General features: G+C 37.0%; 1 protein-coding gene across 13 annotated transcripts in view; it reads right to left on the bottom strand.

The window, feature by feature from the left end:
- PAM (peptidylglycine alpha-amidating monooxygenase) overlaps nt 1-27,150 on the bottom strand; it is a 281,033-nt gene that overhangs the window by 23,272 nt on the left and 230,611 nt on the right. For 7 of the 13 annotated variants that reach the window (XM_058536239.1, XM_058536308.1, XM_058536392.1 and 4 more), the window contains 3 exons: nt 22,823-23,146; nt 13,033-13,162; nt 792-908 (listed from right to left, as the gene is read on the bottom strand). In XM_058536239.1, coding sequence (XP_058392222.1) covers nt 792-908; nt 13,033-13,162; nt 22,823-23,146 — 571 coding nt within the window. The remainder of the gene's footprint in view (nt 1-791; nt 909-13,032; nt 13,163-22,822; nt 23,147-27,150) is intronic. The other 6 variants (XM_058536796.1, XM_058536871.1, XM_058536880.1 and 3 more) reach the window with 1 other exon arrangement.

Below are 27,150 nucleotides of genomic sequence, written 5' to 3'. Positions count from 1 at the left end.
TAGAATCCTATAAAAAATCTATTTATTACCATTTCCAGAAGCAGCTGCATTCAAAGTGGATGGCTCCCCGCCTTTCAAAGAAGCTGGCTGTCCCTGTGCCTAAGCAGACGCTGCCCTGCCTGAAGCTGCCAGGTTAAAATGGTTGAGGACACTCTGTAAGCAGGTGCCCCTTTCTTTCAATGACCATGAATATCAGCCAACTTTTTTTTTGCCAAATGCCATCTAGGAATAAGACCAAATAGGGAGCGGCTTTCAAAGCCAAATTATCTATGCATGCTAAGGAAAGCTAAAAATGACATTTATTTAGTTTTCACTTTGAGATGGGAAGAGAGAAGCCTTTTTTCTTAACGGTGATTATGTAATGAGTTTGGTTATGTAACTTTTCTGCTGAAGAATTTTTTTTTTAATCTTCAGATATAGCTGACCAGCAATGCACTTCAATAGCTATGTGTATCTGTGGTTCTCTGAAGCTTGACTGCCAATAGGTAGTCTAATAAGAACCACCTGGGGAGCTTTAAAGTACCATTTTGATGCCTGGGCCCCATCTCAGACTAAATCTGAATGTAATGTTTTTGAAGCTGCCCAGGCAATTCTAATGTTCAATCAAGTTTTAAAACTACCCATTTAGAAAATGAAGGATGAGATGGCCCAATAAGTCTCTTGCTTTCCTAAGTTGCACTTTCTGACCACTGTTGTACAACACACTCTTTCCAAGACCAGATCCAATGACATACTTTATACCCAATAGATGTAGTACAAGCCTGAATAACAACATAAGTGATTTAACTCACAGATTTTTTCCACTGGACTGGAGGACTGCAGCATTATTTGGATCTATAACAAGAATGGTATCTTCTTCAATTGGCCCAAGTCCTCTTTGCTGGTAAACAAACTTGCTGTCAAAGGAGCTAAAAAAAATGCGTTAAAATAGAAAATAAACCAATGAGAAACTTCAAAGAACTTGAGAAATGCAGACCACTCACTTGAGATTCTAAATGCAGAATCAAGAGAAGAGCTCAGATGTATCTGACTTCACTCTTTGTCCCCGGTGATTCAGCATCTTGGATGACACATACCCCACGAGCCTGTAGAACTGTGCTGCTCAGAGTGGTCAGTGGAGCAGCACCATGAAAACCGCACGGAGACGTGAGGTTTCAGACCCACCGAACCCGAACCTGCACTTTCACAAGACCTCCAGGTGACTCACATTCACGTGAGAGTTTGAGAAAAACTACCCCGAACTCTTAAAGTAACTAATTTTTTTAAAGCTCCTCAAAATATTTTAATTCAATAGTTACTTTCTTTTAACCTATATAAGAAAGCATAACATTTTAACTTTCTCTGTAATGATAAGGGAAGTGTAAGTGATGGGAGGAAAGGTAGTGATCAAAAATATGTTTGCTGTGGTACTTGCTACAGGCACAAAACGGAAACATATTATAAGGATAGAGAACAGAATGTTCAAAATATTTCAAAAATATAAAACATAATTGATTCTTGAAACAAAAATATGCTCAGAGACATAAAACTTTTTTCATGTAACGGCTTTTCTGTAAGTAAAAAATGGACAACTATGTAATAATTAATATAAAAACTAAAACGAATATGACAATTTCTGCTTTTTAACTCTGTACCTTCCAGGTTATTATAAAATATTATATACATATATGTTTATATATATTTTCCATTTATATTTCTATCTAAATTGTTGGCATATTATTGTTCCTTAAATTGACAATTATCATAGACATTGTACTTACTTCAATTCCTGTTTGGGAAATTATTTGGGATAAATGACAAACATAAACTCTTCTAATCTAAGCTTATGTAACAGAGAGGTAAATATACAAAGCACCAGGAGACCAACTTATATTTTCAAAAATGAAGAACTGGGGGGCCGGCCCGGTGGCGCAAGCGGTTAAGTGCGCGCACTCCGCTGCGGTGGCCCGGGGTTCGCTGGTTTGGATCCCGGGCGCGCACCGACGCACTGCTTGGCAAGCCATGCTGTGGCGGCGTCTCATATAAAATGGAGGAAGATGGGCACAGATGTTAGCCCAGGGCCGTCTTCCTCAGCAAAAAAAAAAAAAAAAAAGAGGAGGATTGGCGGATGTTAGCACAGGGCTGATCTCCTCACAAAAAAAAAAAAAAAGAAGAACTGGATCAGCACATAATTGAGCCATACGTGTGTGTGTGTGTGTGTGTGTGTGTATAAAATATATAATATATTTTTCCAGATGAAGTCAATGGATGATCAATGAATATTTCTGTAAAATAAAATTTCCTTTATAGAATCTGACAAGGCTGTGAAACCAAAACTATTAGTATTTTGTAGGTCAACCGTATAAGCAAAACAAGAATCTGAATAACATTAAATATTTACGAAGATATATTTGTAATTTGGAAAAGTGGCAGACTGCTTAAATCTGTCACACACTTATTGATTGGCTGGTTGATATTTTTATGGAACTTATGTAGAGTAACATTAGGAGAATAAAAATTTCAAGATTACATTTTCTTGCCTTTAAAAGTACATATCATACAATTATTTGAGCTTCTTGACTGTCACAGTCTTTCGGGTATATTTTTCCTGAAAGATAACAATAAGTCCCTGAAGTAGTTCTTATTAATGATGCATTCAATTGAACCCAGAATATTGATTCAGCTTTGTCAACCTAAAACTTAAGTAATACTGTTTACATATGCTATTATGTGTAGTTAAAACCACACAGCAGTACTCAGGGAAAAAAAAACATAAGTTTATGAAATGGAAGTAATATCACTAACAAAGCATATTTTATAAGACATTCATGAGATCATTATTAAATTGAAATGTGAAATTTTATTAGATAGAAATGTAAGAATATACAAGGTGTTATTAAATCAGGGGAGACTGGTAAAGGGGGAACATGAGGTAACTCTTTCTCAATACTATGAAACACCAAAGAGTTTATCCTATATCTGAAACTCTATTTCAATATGAATTTCTGTATTAAAAACATCATAACTATTCTTCTAGAAAACAAGGTATTGGATTCAACCATCAATGATCTCTTTGTTTTCCAACTTGTCTATGATATTGGATAACCTAAGTTCAGCATGTCTAAGACTCACAGTATGCTACGACTTCTACATACATGTGAAATAGGATGAAGTCTCTTCATTTATTATCTCCTTTAAGGCTTACATCTTATGTTCATTATTCAGAAACATTTCAGTGCTTTGTAATGGCAATCTAAATATTGTGAGAATTATGCTTTCCCCAACTATAAGGAGTTAAAATCTGTTTTTCCTTTTTTTTTCAGTTGAAATTTTGAGATAATTGTAGATTCACATGCAGTTGCAAGAAATAATATGGAGAGATTCCATGTACACTTTCAGTGGTAGCATTTTGCACAACTATAGTACAATATCATATCCAGGATATTGATATTCATAAAATCCACTGATCATATTTAGATTTCCCTTTCCTTTTTGTATTTCCTAAAATTTTCTTTATTCTTACAGTTTGTTTGCTTGGGCATGGAATATACTAGTACATTACTTCTCTACTCTACCCCTACCTAGGAGTTAGTAATATGGAAAGTTACTAAATCCTCATAATTCTTACCAACTGCCTTCCACTTCATATGTAGATAGTGTTCTGATTCACCATTGACAGCAAATACTAGTGGTGGTCCAACTGGATATTCTGATAAAACTGGAGCTTATCAGACTCAGCACACCTAATGCCACATCTCTTATTTGCAAAATGACAAACCACACAGGAAGCCTGGCATATTTACTTGCTCAGAATTTCCCCAAGAAATGGGTTATGTAGTTCTGTAAGATAATGGCCCTTTTGGTCTGTCTTGTCATTCACTTAAATATTCACCATCAGTCCTAAATCTCTGGTCCTACTACTTTAGGAAATACATTCCTATAACTTATTGATGGGGAGAAAGTAGGAAGGAGATCCGACTCCCACCCCAGGAGCATACGTTGAACTCCTATAACTTAAAGCATGTTTTTGATAGCTCCAGCTTATTTCTCCAGACACTCAAATACTCCAAAATGTAAACTCTAACTTAAATTACTCACTGGCAGCCATGTAAACTCAGAATCAAGGACCTGAACGTTGGACTTGGCTTCCCAGAAGATAAGCTATGTTAAGGAAGAAATATAAACAACCCAGACCCAGAGTCCTCATGCCAGTCAGGGCGAATGAAAATGTAGCTGATGACTAGGTAAGTGAAAAACATCCTTTATCACTGGTACTGTTCTGCACTGCCCACAAATGGAGAAAAAAACGTATCAAGCAGTTGATGCTTTGCTGTCACAAACACAATTTGTGTGTGGGTGTCTATACTCATAATCTAGAAATGTTAAGTTTCTAGTGGTGGTAATAAACAGTAAAATTAACTAATTTGAGCATCATCCCCTTTACTTTATTATCCATTTTTTGGTGGTGTTACAGTAAATTGTGAAATAGAAAATGAAGGAGCCAAAAGAAAAATATGTAACAAAACTAAATAAGCTATAGAGTAAATAAATCAGATTTTTATAATAAAAAATTGGATACGCAGAAAATGTCAGATCTCTCAACTGATCTTTCTCAATATCTCATTACAATGTGACAACCAATAATTTGGTGTGTTTTTTAGGTTTTTTTGCTACCACAAATTACCCTCACGTCATTAGTGTGTACAGAGGGCATTTTATATAATGCTTAAGATTAGCCACTTTTCCTACGTTTACAGCTTTACGATTACTACTCATAATATTCCTACATGTTCTCTGTATCCATTAAGGATCTCAGTGATTAGGCAAGTTCTTGAATTTAATGATTATAGAGACTCTGTTCATTTAACCACCACTTCTCAAAACAAAGAAGAAAAAATAACACAAAGTAAACAAAACATAAAAATCAAAAACCAAAGATGGTTTTTGCTAATATGCTAAGATATATTAGCATCTTTTAAATGTATTAATTTACTTCAGTAACATAAATAACAACTAACAAAATTCTAGAATTCTTAGGAAGATTATAGCTTTAAAAGGAATTAACTACAACACAATAGGCCCAACCATTTCATTGAAAATCTTTTGTGATACCCTTTAACAGATGTCTATATGTTTAAACTGACAGCATCAAGGGACATTCAATCCCTCAACTGATTGGTGGACCAGTCCTAATTCTTTCACTTGGGAGAGCTGGAGCTTCATGCAACTAATGGCTTGCCCCTCATAGTTACACAAAGCAAGTAAAAGAAATTGATGTTTTTTTCTTAAATGGGAAAATCACACACACACACACACACACATTAAATCTGTGAAATAAAGTAGTTTATAAACTCTTTTGTAATTTAAAGAAAGGTAATCCTTGAACAGTTCACAAATGGGTGTCAGATTATAGAGCTGGATACACCGTTGCTATAGCAAACTGCTTATTTAGTGTTTTAAAGCAGCTACCCTGCATTATATGCTGGGGAGAGGTCTTTATTTCAACCCCATTTAACTTTTTACAGGATATAATACTCCCCTGCACATTTCACACAGTGCCTGGAGCACTCCTGATTTTTGTTTGCTTCTCTGAAAAAGCACTCAGCCAAAAAGATTGAACAGCAGCCTGTGGGCCAGAATTCATCAGTTCTTTATTTTAGCAATTTGAATCCCCCATTAATGATTCTGCACATTAGCAGCTAATCAAACAGTTTAGATAAGGCTGAGAAGAAATGCTTTGCTAGATTCACACACACAAAAAACTAAAGTAAGGAGAAAAATAAACTTCTGGGCCATCAATCAAAATTAAGGGAGTGCAAAATAAATAATAGCAACTGAAGAGAGAAGTAAAATATAATGCTGTAATTATATAAATTAAGAAGCTGGAGAAAGAACCATAGGTTTTCAAGAGAGAAAATAAGTGGAAATGTACCCTCAATGTTAGGAAAGCAAAGACATATCATACAAAGGCCAGAGACTTTAAATGGAAGGTAATTTAATATTATATTGAAAACATTTACCTCTGAATATATACACATTGCAAAAAATCCCTGTGAGGAGGAAAAGAGGTTGGCATACAAAGAAACCAGTATCACTATTTAGTGCCCTGATGGACCTAGCATCAGAGACATCACAAATAGGGATGAAAAGAACAAAGAACTAGGTATGATGGCACTGGGCTCTGTTGGTCAGTGAGGCCACTGGGGACAAGTCACTTAACAAAGCGCCTTTTGTTACTCGACAGAATGAGGCACTTATTAAAGCCTTATTTTTTGGACCAGGCAACTGAGAGTTAGGGAGTTCAAATGTCTTGATGCAGGTCTCAAACCTAGGAAATGGTAACCAAGATTCAAACCCAGGTCTCCTGTCTTCAAAAATGTGGTTTTCTCTTACTAGGACTGACCTCACTAGACTGGAGAATGTCCCTGCCAGGTATAAAATTTAATTGGATATGTAGAAGGGATAGAAGAATAGTCACATAACTAAGAGGAATTACAGAAAGTGGCATAAAACTGGAAGAAAATGGCTCGAGTAAAATGGGAAATGGCAATATGACAGACACAGGGAGAAAAGGGGAACATTCTTTTTGTAGAACTCCTCACAGTGTTCTCTCAGATATGAAGGTCCTAAGGTGCCACTCAGTCACTTTGAGTTGTTTTCCAGACCCAATTAATTCTCAAGATATGAAAGAATTTGCAGATGTAGAAGCAGAACCCTGAGCAGATATCTTAACTGAGACTCCACAAAATTAGCAAGGCAAATCTTGAACTGATTTTTCTGAAAAGTTAAGAAGCAGATAGATTTCTGAAACGATAGATCTTGGCAAAATTCCGTAAAGCATTGATGAAGAGATGGTTTGTGAACTATTTGCCAGGCAGGTGGCACAAGATTCCCAGAAGACCACATCTCTAAGAACAAAACTTGCTAAACCAACTACTCAACTGTTAAAATTTTATAAACATTGATGAAGATATGAAAGGCGTGCTTATCGAACAGACTTAATACAAGGCTGGGAGGGACAGCATATTCTCTGGTTAATTAAGAATAAAATAATATCTATAAATTGAAGCAAGGCTAAATCTAATGAAGTGAAATGTAATTGGAATAAAGTCCCGAATTCAATATTTTAAAAACACTGTGTAAGTATAAATTTCCAGTAAAAACTTGAGCACAATTTTATGAAATATATTTGGAGATCTTAGTAGATTATAAATTCAACACAAGGCAACAAGGTGATATGACTGTTGAAGAACAGTGAATACAATCCTTTTATATTGACCGATATTTAGAATACATAGCAAGGAAAGCAACTGCATTGCTGATCAGATAATACATGAGCAACTGTGGCCACTTCTCAACCAAACACTTTAAAGAGCTAAGAAACCAGAGCACCTTCAGATGAAAGAATCATGTCAGCATGAAGATTGCTTGAGGGCCTGGGGGTTTAGGCTGGAGAAGACAAGAGTTTCTTCAAATATGCAAATAATTGACATTGACAAATGGGAGTGAATTCATCCTGCATTAGGCTGTCATGAAGCTGGAGTTATAAGACTCAGATTTGAGTTTAACATAATGAAGAACTTTATAACATCTAGATGAGTCCCATAATCAGAAAGTATGTCTCATATCCAGGGAATTTCTTGGCATGGAAAGAGTTCAAGCACTGGATGACTGTGGAAGATTTTATAACGAAAGAGAAGTCTGCATCAGGGGGGAGGTTGGAGATGAGCTCACTGGTGGACATTTGCTATTCTGGGTGCCCAATGTCTACTGGCCTATTTCGTGCTAATGAAACCTCAATTTTTCTTTAGGTGACATAGACTCTGAGCTTCACTCTCAGTCCATTTGCTTTGGATGATGTCAACTCCACTCGCACATGCCAGGGATAGAACAAAAAACTTAGACTAAGCCAAAGAGTGGATTTCATTCCTCTGCCCACAGTGATTGGTTTAGGGATGGAAGAGACATCATCTAAGTCAGACCAAAGAATGCTAAAAGACTCAACCTAAGGATTTTCTGTTGACCTACCAGGGACAAAGACTATCTCTTTTGTGAGATGAGTGTGATGATGTGATTTTGAAGCTGCACGACAGGAGGGGGAATAAACCAGGCCCTAGGAATGGAGCCAACTAGGAGAAAATGGGTTGAAAAATGGATCCTGGTGATGTGGGCTACCATACCCTTAAAGTTTTCATTTACACAAACTAATAAATGTCCTCTTTTCTTAAGCTAGTTTGTGTTGGGTTTTCTCTCTTATTGGTATCAGAAAGAATCCCAAGAGATAACGACTTCCAAGAACGCTTCCAGCTCCATGTGAAGAAATAATAATTGATATATAGGAAACAACTTTTAACACTCAAAAATCAGGGGTACAACCCGTGGTTTAGTTAACTGGGTATGTGATATGAGTCGTGCACAGCAGAACCTCAACCATAGCTGAGATAAGTAAAAGAAAGGCCAAGAAACAAGCCTTTGACAGTGCTGGTGATTTTAAGACAGAGATCCAAGCTGTTACTGAGACAGGAGCTGCCCAGCCCCTGCTGGGGGACATTTAAACTTTAAAGGGCTCTAGCTGACAGGCTGCTCTACCACCAGGGCAGACAAAAGGCTCTTTAAAGTTTCATTACACCCTGCTGGTTATAGGCATTTCCTATTTCAGAGAGAAGAAGCTTCTTAAAGTAGCCATATTGAAGTAAGGGACAGACAGCAAGGAAAATGGAAATCAAACTGAGAAAGGGAGTGACAATCATCTTTCAGGAGGTTAAGTGGTTTATTATTATTATTATTATTATTATTTTGGTTGTCATGCTTACTTAGCATGGTTAACTACAAGAGTAAGGGCTGATCAGGGCTATCAGGCAGGAAGAGAATAGTACTTTATAAAGACAGTTGATATGATGAAATCAAAAGAGCTTTGGCTACTGAGAATTAATTAGGGATTATTATTAACTCCAATAATTTTTTTTTTTTAAAGATTTTATTTATTTATTTTCCCCCCAAAGCCCCAGTAGATAGTTGTATGTCATAGCTGCACATCCTTCTAGTTGCTGTATGTGGGACACGGCCTCAGCATGGCCGGAGAAGCGGTGTGTCGGTGCGCGCCCGGGATCCGAACCCGGGCCGCCAGCAGCGGAGCGCACGCACTTAACCGCTAAGCCACGGGGCCAGCCCTCCAATAACTTTCTGATACTTAAAAAATGATCACCTCCTAAGAACTACGGGCTATAGGGTGCTTAGATTTGATTTAGAGCAAGCTCTGGCCTTATGTAACCTACAATTTTGTGAATGTGAGAAATATCAGGATGGAAAGATTCCAAGGAAAATTAATACAGGATTTCTCACTACTCCATCCAAACAGTGGTAGTGTGGGGCATCAGAATTTGCCACCCCCAAATGAGTCTCTTTGTCCCATTAGTTTTGGGACAAAAGACAAAAGAAACTTTGACCTTCCCCCTAACTGCCTAAAAGAATTTAAGATAGAAGGCCTGTCCCAGGAAGTGGCTAATACCAGAAGATAACTAGAGTATGATATAAACCAGGTGTGACAGACAGGAAGGCACTAGCAAGCCCATTTTTATCAAAGTTCTGTCTCTCGCGTCACATTGTCTATAGATGGCCCAGCAAACACTTGTTTATCAAACATCTGCATTTCCATCTCCATGTAAATTGCCTTCCTCCACTCTGAAGTTCCAAACCACTACCCCCAACATCCTCCTTTGTCTTTAGCTGAAGATGGTATTTAAGGTGGCAGTTTTGGCCATTCTGGAGAGTTACTCAGTTTTCTGGATCTCTCCCATGTATACATGTTATTAAACTTTGTTTGATTTTCTCCTGTTATTCTGTCTCATGTCAATTTAATTCTTAGAACAGCCAGAAGCACCAAGAGGGTAGAGGAATAGTGCTCACTCCCCTACAGTTACAACAGGAATGTAATTTTCACCCCAACTTTAATTTCCATTGTCTTTCACCAGCACATCATAAATTCTATAGGAAGAAGCTTTTTCTTCGTATAATCCTTGGATATTTAATGAAGGGTAAGAAAAACTATGTAGTTTGTCTATTTTATATAATGTGATTTATGCATGTAGGAAGGATGGTCATGCATGACCATTCAAAGAACAGAACTCACAAATCTGACTCTATTTTCCTAAAAAATAACTAACAGAGTAATCCACTTCTAATTCCCTTCATGAATAATAAAGCAGAGAGTGGCTGAAAGCAGAGATCTGAGTTCCAGAAGAGAATTTCCTCACAACCTCAGATTACAAAGGACGCTGGAGACCAAGAGGCAATACAAGAGAAGCAGGAGGAAAGAGAGAGAACAAATATTCTTACATCTGAAAGATAAAGATGAAGAAGAAAGAAGAAACAGATTTAATGAGTTAAATCAGCACTTCTGCTTTGAAGAGGTTTTGCATTTTTTTTTAATTGAAGTATAGTTGACATATAATATTATGTCAGTTTCAGGTGTACAACATAGTGATTCGACATTCATATACATTACGAAATGATCACCACAATTAGTCTAGTAACAATTTGTCACCATACAAAGTTATTACAATATTATTGACTATATTTCCTATGCTGTATACTACATCCCTGCGATTTACTTATTTTATAACTGAAAGTTTGTACCTTAGTCCCCTTCACCTATTTTGCCCATCCCCCCACCTCTCTCTCCTCTGGCAACCGCCAGTTTGTTCTCTGTATCTGTGAGTCTGTTTATGTTTTGTTTTGTTTTGTTTGTTTGTTTTGTTTTTTAGATTCCACATATAAGTCTTGCATTTTTAACACGCCCCTTTCTTGGTGCCATTTATCTGGGTAAACACACCAGGGCTTTGGCAATGAAACTGGAATCTGTTTACATGTAATATCTAGATGAAAGCTAGATGCCAGGAAAAAGCAGTTTTTCAGCTAAGACTGCCATATAAGTCACAGAAAATATTCTTATGTGGCTTTTGTTTCATAGTCTTGTGTCACCTCCTATCCCAAGCTGGCCTTTACTGACCCCTTTTTCTATTAAACTATTCCAGCCTCTGCTGTTCACTTGGAATGAATATCACATTAAAATGGAAAATTGGACTTTGTCCAATTTAGCTTTAACTAGCTGAAACAGTATCAATGGGAGAAAATGATGCTGCAATTTTCTTCTCTGGTAAAATGTGGCTAGAAATCCATGCAGAAAATGTAGCAATATTCATTAAAATGAAGAAAATATGCTACAATGAATAGTAATAGTTTGCTTTTAAAAGCACTTGTTAAAATACCATTAGATGTTCAATAATGACTAAGACAATGTAACAGAGATGTATGAATAGGAATGTTGAGTTCAATTGTTTGCTTTGAACTCTGAAGTGATCTCTTTCTCAGATTCCATTTTCAAGTGTGACAACTGGAAAGGACAATTAAATAGTAATGAAGCTATCAATCTACTTTGAAATGCCGACTGAGTTCCATCTTCAACTGCACAAAGAAAACTACATACACGTATACATGACTGAGCAGGTGTAGCATAAGTTTAATCAACATCTCTGAAAAACAAGGAAAAAAACAAACTATATATACATAGACCCTCAATTTTCCAAATGGGACCCTATAGCTGTACACTTGAAAGGAAAAGATTCATTACACTTAATTGATAAGATATTTTAAAATTACCTTCATATGTAAATTTGTGCTAAAACAAATGGAAAATGGATATTCATTACTCAGGAGAATTAAGATGACCTGCTAAATTTTGGAGCAAGCTTTTAAAAACAAAATCATGTGGGGCTGGCCCAGTGGTGTAGTGGTTAAGTTCATGCACTCGGCGCTTCGGCGGCCCAAGGTTTCCAGGTTGGGATCCCGGGTGCAGACCTACGCACCGCTTATCAAGCCACGCTGTGGCAGGTGTCCCACATGTAAAGTAGAGGAAGATGGGCATGGATGTTAGCCCAGGGCCAATCTTCCTCAGCAAAAAGAGAAGGATTGGCAACAGATGTTAGCCTAGGGGTAATCTTCCTCACCAAAAAACCCCCCAAAAAACCAAAACAAACAAAATCATGTGAATGTGCTCACAGTCTTATAAAAGGCAATATCACAAAGTGCATAAGCGGGCCAGCTCTGGAGTCAGATGGAAAGAAACTGAAGCCTGGCTTTGCCACTTGTCAACTGTGATAGCGCAAAACACTTATCTTCTCTCGGTTTCTTCATCTGTAAAATGTGAATGATGATGATGATAATAGTGCCTAACTGTTGTGGGGTAATTTATGTAAACATTTAGAAGAGTAACAGGCCGACACTGAACAATAAATTTTAGACATTTTTACCAAAAAATCCCCATATAAGAAGATAGTGGAAGATAGAATAAAAGGTTGGAAAGAGAAACCCAGAGAGAAAAGCAGGGGTAGTAGTCCTAGTGTTATGCTTAAGTCTTTGGTGCTCATGAAAAGAGCAAATCTGAGGAATAAAATTAATCTATATGAAAATGTGAAGGCCAAGGTACTGACTACTTCTACACAGGTGGTGGCCAAACTGCTCCCACCACAGTCTCCAGGAGGCTCATCGTTGTCACTGCCGTGGAGCAGTCGGATGGAAGGGAGAGTCCAACGGCCTTAGAATGGTTCTGTACCCAGTACATGGAAATAACAAAGTGCTTTACTGTAGTGAACTAATAACTTCTCTTAGTTGATCGTTTATCATGATGCACTTTCTTTGAAGTCTTGAAATGCCTCAGCAACGTACTGCCTTAACTGCCTTTAATGTTATTCTCCTTGGGAATGTGAAGGTAGTTTCATGGGGGGGGGGCAAAATGATAAGTGGCAGACTCACAGATTGTTATTGCATTCTCTCCATAAACTAGTTCCTGAAACTATTGTAATTGTTTTAAAATGCACAAGATTCCTCTCTGCTCCTTATCACAGTCATACATTAAGAGAACAAATATGTCTTGCCCTCAAAAATCAAGTTCAAAAAGAATCTTGATAGTTCTCTCACCATTTTTCTTGGTTTAATGAAAAGTGATGCATGCTATTTTTATCTTCATTTACTCGTCAAAGGAAAAATATTACTTACTTTCCATCCCAGACGTGGTCACCTCTGTGGAAAATCACCAGGTTATTCCTAGGGTCCAGAGCCACCCCAGAAACCTGGCCTGGTAACAAGTATACTCCAGGCCAATCCAGTGCCTCTTCTACATGGAAATCTAAAAGATAAATCCATACATTTAGTGTAAAAAAGAAAGCCTGTATAACCTCATGAAGATTCACAATGGTTATAAGAAAGTCATGCAGTAATGTCACTAGATGCAAAGAAAAAAAAAATCAAGCCGTGCTCTACATAAAATATACTACATGCACATGCCAAGTAGCTTCCTGAGTGAAATAAAGTGACTGTGAACTTGTTTGGGGACTATATGCTCTCTTTTCCTGTTGATTAGATGGCTATAAAACCAGCTTACCCTTAAGTCATTAAAGAGCAAATTTGAGACTGCCTTTTCCTTGACAAGATTCTTATTTTACATTAGCATCTTTGGAAAATATGGCAACATGGATGGCATCATTTTAATGCAAAGCTTTTTTTTTTTTCCTGAGGAAGATTCACCCTGAGCTAACATCTGTTGCCAATCTTCCTTTTTTTGCTTGAGGAAGATTCGCCCTGAGCTAACATCTGTGCCAAGCTTCCTCTATTTTGTATGTGGGTAGCTGCCACAGCATGGCCGCTGATGAGTGGTATAGGTCTGTGCCTGGAAACTGAACCCGGGCTGCCAAAGCAGAGTGTGCCGAACTTAACCACTAGGCCATGGAGCCGGCCTCAGTACAAAGCTTTCTGAATGCTGTAAATAAACAGCAAGCATGGGCAATAAGTCTGTGTGTGTGCATGTGTGTGTATCTGTCTGTCTGTCTCTCATCCAACTCCTGTGTAAATTCTGAATGTTCAATATACATTAGACACTATAATAAACCATTACTGATTATCCCTTGTACAAGGAACTATATAAGATACCCATCTCATTTCTCCTAACTTCAGTGTTCCTGTAACAATGGGAATGGAAAGATACTCTCTTTCACTGCTTATATTTCACTGTGTCGTAACAAGAGAAAGGAAAAATTTCTGATCAGAATACATTTATTCTTAGAGAGTACCTGGGTTCATTTGTGCTAACCCTTTTATAAATATGCTCATGAATAAAGAGGTTTGACGTATGGAGTAGCTATACTAACTGAAGATATAAACCTATGAAGATACTGTGGAATCTATTGTATCAGGGTCAATATTTCTTTCCCTCTCGAATGTTTCAACAGAGATGCTGAGAAGCAGAAAAGCAGCAAGTCTAGTCTCATTTCTCCTTTCCACCCTCTGGAGGATGTGGCAACATGCAGTGAAATCCTCAAAGCTAGGCATTAAAGACCAGAGGAAGAAAGGGAAGCACAGGGCTTGTCTAATCAGCTTCTGAAAACATCAGAGGAGGCCAGTGTGAGAATAAACACTTTATAATTCTCTCAACTACACAAAAGGAAATAGTACCTTTCCACTCAAAATATTTTTACCTTTGCACATTGAATTTTTTCTTTAATAAAAATTAACAAAGATACCACAATCAATAGGATGCCTAGATCAATTCTGCCCACAGCCTTTGCTGAAGCATCTTCAGCAGATATTCCCTAAGTGTATTGTCTGTGTAAGGCATTATGCTAGATTCTGGGAAGACAAAGAAATAAAACATGGTTTTTGGCCTTGAGGAACTCTTGGGTTAAAACGAGAAAAAAAAAGAAACCAAATACTCGTGACACAACATAGTGCAGGAACACAGCAGAGTGTCCATGATCCTCCCTGAGGCGTGGCTGCGAGAGGGCAGTGTTAAGGTCAGAGCTGGGAGGTTTTCTAGAGAAAGAAACATTTGTGTTTGCACTTAAGAGGGTGTTCATCAAGTATAGAAGTGGGTAGAGGATATTTTGGTCAGAAAGATCAAAAGTGAGAATGTTTATAATTGCAGAATATGTTTCAAGATCTTAAAATAATCTGGGAAGGATATCTGTACATGTCAGATGGGGGTAGGGGAGTGAGAGACAGGATTAACAGACCCCAACATCTACATTAGACTGGAAAATGTATTGTATACCACACGAAGGAGTATGGATTTAACAATGAATGAATGTAGTTCTCAGCTGTGCTGTCTTGATCTATACCATGATTAATTTTGAGGCATGCTGCAAGTACTTTATTAGTAGGAGTAAAGCACAGAGTTTGGGAATAATTTACTTTTGAAATACATTAGAGCACATGAGAATGTCATTTTCACTCATGTTTGTTGTGATATGCCTTGAGCTGGAGAGAAGAGAGGCAGAGTTACTGGTGGCATGCCTAAATTTGCAAACAATTCTGGGCACAGCAATGGATGTGAATGGGGCTGCTCAGATGAACAGCATTCATCATCTATCGTGCTTGTCATAACAGGAAAAAAGGATACAAATAGCTGCTACAGGCGACTGTGAGCCATGGAAGGTTTTTAAGCATGGGGTGACATGATTAAAACCATGTTTTGAAAATGAACTCTAGAAATATGGTATAAGCATAATAATTAGAGATGTCTAGATGTATCAACAGATGGATAAATCATTCCTCAAAGAAAATGTTTTAGATTATTTTAAAGATGCTCGAATCTCAGGTTGTACTTCATTCATTCTCATCTCAGTTACAGCTTGTCCGTTTTGTGGTCATCATTCTATACTCTTTCACTAACTCCTGTAGATTCTGGATGGGCTCTAAGGAACCTCAAACTTCATGACAATACAGACATTTAATTGCTTTCATCAGATTCTCAGAGCCCAGAACCATTACAACTAGATGGAATTTCTTAAGGGAAAGGATCATGTCTTATTCACTGTTTTGTCATCACATCTTGCCCAGGGCCTGGCCCACTGTAACAGCCTAATAAATGCACTAAACTGTACTCTATGCTCGAGTCTCTACTGTTATGTTGTCAACTAGCATTTCAACATCCTTAGTATCTCATAATCCACTTGTACTATCTATTTTTACCCCTACCACTGGCTAATTATTTTCATTAAAGACAAATAAATATCATGCTTCCTGGAACCTTTCTATTCAGTGGTCCACCACCAGGTCCTAGAAGCTAGGTGCTCGTGAAGGTGCACAGATACTAATTGTAAGAGAAAATATGCAATGTCCAAAATAAATACGTTGTTCTGGGGTCAACTGTGAATTTCATAAAATATTGGAAATATTGTGTAAAGAACTTTTAATCTGGCTATGAATTATCCCAATTATCATTGACCTTAGATTGGTAAGTGCTCCAAAGTCTGCAAAAAGCATTGACTAATAGGTTGTTAACAACCTATTTTGTCATATATAAGAATCCTTTTTGGTTGGAAATTTTCAAGAAGGAAAATCAGTATAAATATCTAGAACATATTTCTTAAACACTTACTTTTGGTGAATTTTCAAAACAGTTAAGGTGGTATGTAACGAAATATATAAGAGGGCTAACTCTGTGAGCAAACTGGCTCTTTGAGTACTAAGTCAATGCAAAGGAGAACTATTTTGTGTATGGCAAGAATGTTTGGAGAAATTATATTAAATTATTTTAAATTTCATTTAAAAATATCATTGCACATTTATTAAGATTACTTAGCCAAGACCTCAAAACTTTCAGAAGCTAGGTCTCTGTGTTAACCAGAAATTCTAAAATAGTTAAAGGAAAAGTGAGTTCATATTCTCTTCTGTGAATATTAGCTCAGTTAACTGATGTTTTTGCTTCTAGTGTCACCATTTTTTTCGCTATTAGGTAGTTAAAGGCTATTCCTTTTAAGATTAAATGATCAAGAATCAAGGCAGTCATTTAGGACTAGTGGTGTATGTATATGGAATTAATACTGATGTTTTTCTAATCCCTGCCCATCTTTACACAAGAATCACAGAATGCTAGAACAGTGCTGGTTTATCCCAGGTCATTTTCTCATTTCACAGGAAAAAAACTGTAGGCTTGGGTCAAACTTCAGTCATCAACATCAAGGATGATTATTCTCTAATCTCCAATTAAGGAATACTCCAAATCCTTATTAAAGCAATTGTATGATAAAATATATTTGGGTTCTAACTTAAACTTAACATTTTCCATCATGGAGAAGTTAAAAATTCGAGTTCAGATTGCTCTTAGCCTTTACTTAAGAAGTGATTCAGCATATGACTGGTTAATGTTGTAGACTTACAGTTTTAATTCGAAAATTCAGTACAAATTTCTTACACATGACCTTGGGCAAGCCATTCCCAACTCCAAGTGTCAGCTGCTCTAAATTCAGATATCAAACGATAGGATTATTTCAGAAGAATCTTTGCATTCATTATAAATAAAGGTAAATGTGCAGCCTCATATTCTGCCATATATTTAGGAAAAAAGTTACAATTTTCATAAAAAAATTAACATTACTATTAAAATTGTACCAATAAATCATGAAAAGGATTAACGAATTACACCTTTCCAAGAGATTAATGTTAGTAATCATTTCTGCTTTCATATGAAATTATTAATAAGCATTTAAAAGGGCATTCATTCATCTGTGTTACATAAGGACTAATAAAATTTTTAGATAAAGTTGAGAAAAAATATAATTTCAAACCTAGAACCTATGACTTAACTTCCATGTAACAACGCTCTTCACATTTAATCTTAAGGAAAAGACCCTGATGAAATCCCTAGAAGACTTCAACAACAAGAACAAAATGCAGTGGCTGCTTTTTCTGCACTTGCAAATTCTCATCTAGCGAGGAAAAGATGCTTTATTTTGGTCAGGGATTGTTATTCATCTGAAGTGCCAGCAATAACTATAATTAACTAAAACTATAGGAGAAATATTTATACCCAAGTAAGAAAGAAAACAAGAATTAATTATAATGTTTCACTTAATGGGAGTGAAGTGAGGAAGAGAGTTAAGATGTAACAAAGGGCTCAAAAGCATTAGCAGAATTTCTTCTCTTTTTAAAATTTAATCGCAAACGAGATTTTCATCTTGGTCAAATTGTTTGGATACTGATTGAGAAAGTATGACCAAAGGTAATCTACACCTAGAGTTATTATGATTGTAGATGAGATGATGGGATGATTGGAAAAAACCAGTCATCCATCTATCTATCTATCTATCTATCTATCTATCTATCTATCTATCTATCTATCATTTTATTCTGTTATGAGAGACAGAATAACAAAGTGATTAAAAACCAAGACTTGGAGCAAGTCTGCCTGGCTTTGAATCTTGGTTCCGCGAGCCGTGGCAATTTGGGCACATGACTTAATCTTTCTATGCCTCAGTTTCTTCCTTTTTAAATGGGTTTATAAATAGGGTTGTTATGAGGATTAAATGAATTAATGCATCTGAAACACTCAACTTGGTTCATTGTAAGGGCTATGTATGTATTTGTTTTTATTAGTCTCTTCCTCTCCAGAGATGAAAATTCAGCCCACTGAATGCCTTATTTTATCCTGGGAATTCTTTAAGACTTGAACCTAGAGGTAAGCATTTGACTGAAATATGTTAAAAGTATGGACTCTGAGCTAAGTAAAAGTTGTCCATAGAAATTAATTAAAATCTAAACGTATCATAAGAATATTTACAGACTCTGTGAGTTCTCTTATCTCATGGAAAGCATCACATAAATGTGTATTTTCTGATGTCCAGAGGTGTCAGTATATACCGAATCAGGATTCCATTTGCTAGCAAGTAGTAGTCCAATCAAGTTTGCCAGTGAGAATAGCTATCTGTAGTTTTTAATTTATTTTTCAATGAGTCTAGTTTGCAGAAGGCAACTAGAATAAAGACTAAGATTTTCTAACTATTAATGATATCTTAATGTAGATATCAAACTAACGGTAGAAACCAAACTATGTTAAGCATAAAAAGAAGTGCATTTGATTCTCAATTTACCAAGTTGACTATTTTCACACTGTACATCATATATCACAAACATCAAGGCAGATCAATGTAAGTGATCAGATCTGAAGAGCCACAAACTCCCATTATGACAGAACACTGCCAAGTCATTTTCTGAATTTATCAAATTAGAGTGCCCAATTTTGCAGCTTTCCTACACATCGCAAGAAAATTCTCTCATGGATGCTGCTTAAGTTAAAGTAGTTAATATTTAGTTCTACTACTTTGGTGTTTAAATTTTTGAAATATTAATCCAACATGATGTTAATGGTAGCAATTATAATCATAATTATTGTCAACATATTATAACATTTATTAAATGCTTTCTATGTGCCAGAAACTGTTCAAAGCACTTTCTATGTATTATCTGGAATACATGGAAATATTATTTGATCTTCACTTTAATGCTATGAGGACGGTGCTGTTATAATCCTCATTTTATAGATGAGAAAACTAAAGCCCAGAGGATTTTTTTAAAAACTTGCCTAGGGACCACATAATAAATGGTGCAGCTGAGACTCAAAGTCAGGCAGTCAGGCTCTGGAGTCGGAAGAGTTCTACATCATGCGACTTCCAGGGAGTGGTTGTCAAGTTTTATTTTGGCCAAATGGAGAACTGCTCTGGAGCAAGCTGTCTTGTGAGTATACTTGTGCATGCACACACGCATGCTTGGGTGTGTGTGAATGGCGGGAGGCTGCAACCACTACTTACACTTGAGGCATGATCTTTCCAACAACAGTCTGAAAACCTCTGATCTAGTCTAGCTGAGCCTGTCCAGGAAATTTCTGTTTCTGACACTGTTTTCACAATTATTGGGAGGCGAGTTTTCAGAATAGACTCATCAAAAGTGGTGAAGGTAAGACCTAAAAAGGGTGCTGTGTGAGGATGTCTGCACTCAGATACGCTGAAGACACAGCACTGAACCATCTGGTTCCTAGGAATGCTAAGGACTTTCTCAGCTCTGCAAAGCTGGGAGATGTCATTCTATTGCGCTCTTCCTGCAGCTTGTGCCCGTTGATTCTCGACTCATAATGAGGAAGAACTCAACTTTAAAGGCAGTTGCCAGTGTGTGGCACCAAGTGGAATTCAGACCAATCTAAAGGTCCACAAAATGGTGTTGCTTTTGAAATCCTCAGATAGTCCTGGGCCTACTACACATAGTCACATTTTTGTGACTGGATTTTTGAGCTGATCCAATAATTTCACCTTAGAATCCTCAAATCAGCTGGATGGGATCCATTACCATACTGCAGTTCCAGAATATGGGTCGGTTAATGAAATCTAAAGTGCTGCTGCTGAAAACCCACTGTATTGGGTTGTGCTGGTGCCCTGAACTGAGGACATCAGAACGGGGTCCTGAGTGGAAGCCTCCAGCTTCTAAGCAGTGAGGGCCCAGAGCTCTAGGAAGCGGTTTCTGAACTGAGCTAGCAAGTTAACCCAGTTGACTGAGCTGTACTGAAGTGTAAGGAACTAGAAGGGACACATTAGTGCAAGTTTTAAATTCAGACTCTGTGACCTCATTCAAATGGGTTAACTTCTCCAAGCTTCAGTTTCTTCATTTGAAAATTAATAATAGGTCTCAAAGATATATGAAGTGAGTATCAGCTATAATATTAAGCAATACCACAGCCTTATATTTTCTTTTAGTAATAATCTCATATGAAAAGCTACTTTCTTCTTTGTAGCTAATACAATTTCTTATAGCAAATTAGGCACTCAGAGAGACAGTTAATTCCTCCAGACCATTAGGGTCTCATTCTTGGCTTCACCTGGAGTAAAGAAAGGGTATGAGAGAAACAATGGAAGATGATCCACCAAATTTAGTCCCCTTGCTCATACCCTGTGGAATATACACGCACTAGACTACTAATATATTTTATTAGGGCATCACATGCTAATAATTTCCTAATTTCTGTTCTGCAAGTGGAAGCTTCCTGAGGATGGGTCTTTCTCTGGCTTACACAAAGGAATGAAACATCTTCCATTAAAGTTAGATATTACATTGTGTCATGATAAACAGTGAAAAAGAACTGAAAAAAAAAAAAGACTTTTAGAAATAGCTTACCTAAATATGAGTTTTGCTATTTTGCATTCAATTTTAAAAGAGTTTTTGAATCCGAGTAGTGAAATAACAGTAAAATAAATCACTTCAGAAAGGAAACACATGCACATTTCTGTTCTATAATTAGGATTTGTGCTATATGTTTAGATGACTCATTGTTTTATTTACTTCAGAGACATTCACCCACATATTTAAAATGAAAGGAAACTTCCTGAACCAGATCCTGGAGAAACATTTTTCTCCTGGGCACTGCCATTTTGACTGCCCTGGAAGGTATGAGGAGATTTGGAAAGTAAATGTATTTCGGGTATTTTAAGCATTTCTTTCTTAGAAAAACTAAGTAGGTTTTAGGGATACAGTGCCTTAAGTCAAACTATGATTTTTACACTGACACTTACGATGCCTATAAATGATTATGTTATTATTTTAAATCCAAGAATAACAGAGACCAGTCATGGAATAAAGCATGCTACAACTCCATTTCACATTTGAATAGAATTCGATTCTCACCAAAGAGGCCCTTTTGCCTTTTACATTTCTGTGTTGTTTGAGTTACAATTTACTGTCCTTAATATAGAGGTTCAGACAGACATTCCAGTCTGTTTATGAAATGGATAGGGGCAGGAGAAACTGTATATTTGTAGGCACCATACACAAGGATGTCCATTCAATTGTTCTTTGGTAGGATTCAGGACTCTAGATCTTTCATAAGCCCTAGGTGATTCTGGTGCAAAGGGGTCCAGGGACCACCTCTTGAAAAACATAGTTTTATTAGATAAATTTAGAATGAGTTAGAGCAGGACTGATCCTGTTTACATAGGAAGAGGTAAAAATCTAGGTTCCAGTTAATATCTCACAAAGACTATTAGGCCAATCCCAATGGACAGTGCTTGAAACTTCCTTGTGAGCAAAAGACACTGCATGCTAATTTTTTTCAATTATAAATAAAAATCAGCTGGGTGTTGAACAATTTATGGCTTCCTGCAAAGCTGTATTTGAAAACATCAAGCTGGCAGCCTGCGCCATTCTAGCCCACGCATGGACAGCTGCCATGCACGCATATCCGTTACTTTTTTGGAGATTATCTCCACATGCTGTATTATCTGGCTTTCCACATTAGCAAGTAACATGAAACACAATCAATATCACAGAGGCCACAATACAATTAAAGACAAAGATGAGGCATCCATAGCTTGCTGGTACAGAAACCTGAAGGGAATAAGGTATTGTCCTCTAATTATGGAAGCCAATCCTGGTTAGAAATAAAGATAAATCTGATAGTTACTGACTTGCTGGAGGTCCCTTCAGAAATAACTACTCAACTTTCCAATTAAGATGGTAATTGGTAATGGAACTTAAGAAATCAAAGTCATAAAAATGGTTCCATTTTACAAGTCAATTGGATGAGAATGTTTGAAGTATAAGATTCCTTTGAAAGAAATTTAATGGCCTTAAAAGAAGGTAGTGTATAAGCATTTCATACACTGGGACTTTGCATATTAGGTTTTGAATTTTCAGTTTCTTTCCATTGAGTAAAATGGAGCATGTTGATTTGGTAAGAATTTGTTACCCTGAATTTCATATGCCCTCCCCAACATGATCCAAATACTTTTGGTCCTGGTAATTCCAGCTCACGAATTGAACAGAAACTGAATTTATGTAGTATTGGACCAAAACAAAAACTCCTCAAACGAAGGTGATATCTGATAACCCAAATCAGAGTAATGTTTTTTCTAATGATAAGTCCTTTTTATTGATGAGTTTTTTCACCCATTAATTTTTATTCCCTTCAGATTTTGCTAATGTGGATTGTAGCATTTCACATTATATTCTTTAAAAGAAGCCCTAAACGCACCTCCTGTGTGTTCTGGTTCCCAGGTGCCTTCACCAGGTAGGGGCTGCTGTAATGAGAAAACTCTGCTCTCTGCTGGCCTCAAAGTAGATTCTAGTCTGTGGAATTTGTGAATTCTGTCTCTGACAAGAATAGCATTGCCCCTCTCCTCATGTTCTGTACTCTCTCTGGCATCAGATTGACCGAGATCCTTCTTTTGGACTACGTTTGCAATCTCAGCTACCAGGTCTGACTCTGATTCTGCCTTTTCTGTAGGATTATATTTATGCACATGAACAACATCTTCCCTTTCTCCTAGCAGCTTGGACAGTAGTGAATAGAAATCACCTGTGGAAAAAAGAGAAGAGGTAAGGGGTGGAGGGTTGATAAGAGTGCAAAATTTACAAAATTTTGTGCCTTAAAAATCAGTGAAAGAGAAGGTTGCTCTTAGACTTTCAAGCATGGGGGAAAAAAAGATGATTTTCCAGAACAATGAAAAAATAATATGCTTAATAGTTCATGTTATACACCACCTGTTTCTTTTTGTCATCTCAGGAGCCAACAACACTAGATGATCTCTATTAATATGTTAGTAGAAACAAAATAATGCATACGTGATTGCAATGCACATTTCAATAAATGGTTTGCATAGTATAGTTGTATTGATTTAGAAGTTAGATTCGTCAGATTTCTAAAATAAAATATTATCAACAGCTACATCAGAAAACAGCTATTTCTACAGGCAAACCCTTTGAAGTTGTCTTTAAACGTCTATTGAAGTGTAATCCACAGAAATTAAATATATATTGTGCTATAAAACACAAGAAATCTACCAGATATGCATCTACTTGGCAATTGGAAAACCCAAGTTTTATTATTATTTTGTTAGCAGTGCTACTGCAAGTAGTTCCGGTTGTTTATTTTAAACAAGAAATGAACAAATTCCAGAAAAATAATTTTGTGAGAAAAGAATACTTTTAAATCAGTTTCAAACAAAACAGAAGATTTGAACAAACTAATATCACTGGAATGATTCATCACTAAAATGTATTTCATATCTTCCTGTACTAAGAAGTAAACCTGGATACAATAATCTAATTCCATAGAAACAAGTTATTTACAAAATGTTATGACAGATACAAAATATGACTATGAAAAGTTCATGAAGCATTTTAATCCTCATCATTTACATCCATGTCTTCAAATCCATTTACATCAACTGTGTGAATAGGAAACATGTATATGTTCTCAATGGAAACAGAAATCCACTTTCCTAAGCCAAACTCAAAGGTAACCCACAGCTCTGCCTTTTCCTTACCCTATACCAAGTGCTGCTAATGAAATTACTTATGACTATGGGGTCCTATTGCTTAAGTTTTAATCACATTTACAGCACGACCAGATAACATTTATAAAATCTTTTTTATGACCATTAGGAAATGAAAATGATAACTGGTTTAGCTATGATACATTCCACTAAAGAATATATTATTAAGAAATTGGTGCAAGGGGACATGAAGTCTTTCCAAAATGATGCTAAGAGATCCTGTCAAGTTTACAAATAGTCTTGGTTTAATGACTCAAAGTAGGTTTTCAATTCTTGCCCATGAAAGCAGCTTATCCCACGTGAAATCTTCAATCAGAAAATAATTACCAAGTAATAGGGCCAATCTCATTAATATGAACAAAGCAAATTATAAGTCAACCACATCTGTTAGGCCGCAGTGGCATTCTGCCTCACAGAAGTGAAATTAATCCACTACTGCGAAATTCTCCTGCCCTACACACTAAATATAAATAGTTTAATATGCTGTTGTGCAGTGAAACATTTTATATACAAAATAAACCAAGATTATTTCAGGGACAGATAAAAAACATAATTTTAAAACTTGAATCCATGTCATTAGGCTAACATTGATGGAGGAATACAGGCTCAGAACTATGCATAGTTACTCAGGTTTGTCAGCAAAAATCTACAAGCTGTGATAAAATACCAAATGCAGAGTGTTCCGGTTCCTTTGAAATTACCATTTGTAATTATCATTGGGGTTAGGAAAACAAAAATTTGGCAATGTGACAGGCTTGCCTGCACACAGATCGCATTGGCCTTGTGAGAACATAGTTTCAGAGCTGCATCTCATTTATAGAGATTACACGTGAGAGAGAGAGACCACTAGATGGCTATCTCTTACATTCTTATGCACAAACCAGAAAAGGTTTTTTCTTTTTTTCTCTTCTGATGTATTGGATATATGGAATCCTGAAATGTAACCATTTTTCTCAGTCATATTAAGATCTTGATTTAGGAAATATATCTTACCTTGAGTGCAAAGGATGGAATAGAATATAAATGGAGGAAGTTGGATTGGTCTCTACCTCAGTCCCATCTCTCAGTATTCCTTTCTTTCTTTTCAGTTTATGTTACAGGCATATTGGACTTTCACTTCCTTGAATGTCAACTCTAAGATGTTGTTTCTTCTTCTTGGGACCTTCTTTCCCCAGAAATCAACTAGCTCCTCAACTATCAGATCTTACTTAAGTTTCACTTACATCCCAGAAACCTTCCTTGACAATCAAATTAGGGACCTTTGCTATGTGCACCTATAGCACCCTGCTCTTTCCCTAAATTGTTATTTCCCAATGTCTGGTCTGTATTTCACACTAGTGTTCGAATCCAACTGTGACACTTCATAGCTATTCTGTGCCTTTAAGCAAGTTACTTAACCTTATAAAGTAGATAATGACAACTACCTCTAAGAATTGTTTTGTGGATTTAAAGAAGATAGTGAATGTAAAATGACCAGTCCATTGTATATCATAAAGTAGGTATCACTAAATTGTAGCTATTATAATTACTAACGAAAAAGATATAAACTCTAGTGGCAACATGCATCTGCTTCAATCTATTGTTTACCTAAAATTTTACAAATCAGTTCCTATTTCGTATTGAAGTATTGGAATTTTCATAACGGAGAAAAAGCCCCCTCCCTTTAAGTTTATAGCCCTCTATTTTCTCAACAAGTCACTATGGCTGCCATTGAGATTTGCTTCCTGGCTTTGCCAAAGGAGGTTGTACCTGCATTTTCTCTCATTTTTTTAGTCTATATTTGGAGAAAGAACTATCCCTCCTCCAGTGTTCTGGATGCCAGCCCTCCCGGCGCCCCCTAGAGCCTTAGCTATCTTCTTTCTTTTCTTTTCTATAAATACTTCTCTGCCAAAGACAACTCACAGGCTATAAACACACTACTTTGGGCTTGTCTTCAGTGGTCAGGGAGGCAAGAAGAGACTTTTCTCCGACACAATATGTGTTTCAAACTTTTCCCTCTTCCTTCTTCCTTTTTTTTTTTTTTTTTTGCTGAGGAACATTCACTTTGAGCTAACATCTGTCACTAATCTTCCTCTTTCTGCTTGAGGAAGATTTGCCTTGAGCTAACGTCTGTTGCCAATCTTCCTCTATTTTGTATGTGGGTTGCTGCCACAACACGGCTGCCAACGAGTGGTGTAGGTCCGCGCCTGGGAACCGACCCCAGGCTGCTGAAGCAGAGTGTGCCAAACTTAACCCCAGGGCGTGGGGTCGGCCCCCAATCTTTCCTCTTCTTTCAACAAGTTCCAGCACTGTCTAAAAGAGCTTTTTGTGATAATGGAAATATTCTGTATCTGTGCTCCCCAATATGATAGCCACTAGGCACATGGGGCTATTAAGTACTTGCAATGTGGCCAGTGTGACTGAGGAACTTAATTTTTAATCTTACTGACTTTTAATTAATTTATATTCAAATTTAAATAGCCACATCTGTTTAGTGTCTACCATATTGGACAGTGCAGGGCTACATGCTGCTTTATTCTTCCTCACATCCTCTTCCTTCCCTAAATCAAAGGCATTTGCTTGCACTTCCTACTTCAGCCCTGCACGGCTTCTGCATGAGCTGCTCAAGAGCCTCCAGTTCCCAAAGCTAACAGACTCCTCATCTTGACCCACTGGTGGCATGTAGCACTGTTGAAAGTCCCTTCAGAAACTCTCTCCTTATAATGCTGTTCTTTCCAGATCCTCTTTACCCGTCATCTTTGCCTCCTCTTATTCTGCCCAACATACGAAAATGTTGGTGTTTTCTGAGGTCTATCCCTGACATAACTTTTTTCCCCCTGGCTATGGCCTCTTCCTCCTAAGTGATCTCAGCCACTCACAAGGCTTAAGGTGCTACTTCCAAACAAATGACTCCCCAATCTGAAGCTCTCCTAGTACCAAACTGGTATATAAAACTGCCTTCTAGAAATTTCCACTTGGATTGGATGTCTGTTTCATAGGCAGTTTGAACTCAACATGTCTAAAACAAAGCTCTTAATCTTCTCTC

This window comes from Diceros bicornis, chromosome 1, assembly GCF_020826845.1.
Source record: "Diceros bicornis minor isolate mBicDic1 chromosome 1, mDicBic1.mat.cur, whole genome shotgun sequence".
Classification (NCBI taxonomy): domain Eukaryota; kingdom Metazoa; phylum Chordata; class Mammalia; order Perissodactyla; family Rhinocerotidae; genus Diceros; species Diceros bicornis.
Note: the sequence above shows the minus strand (reverse complement) of the source record. Positions and strands in the feature narration are given on the sequence as shown.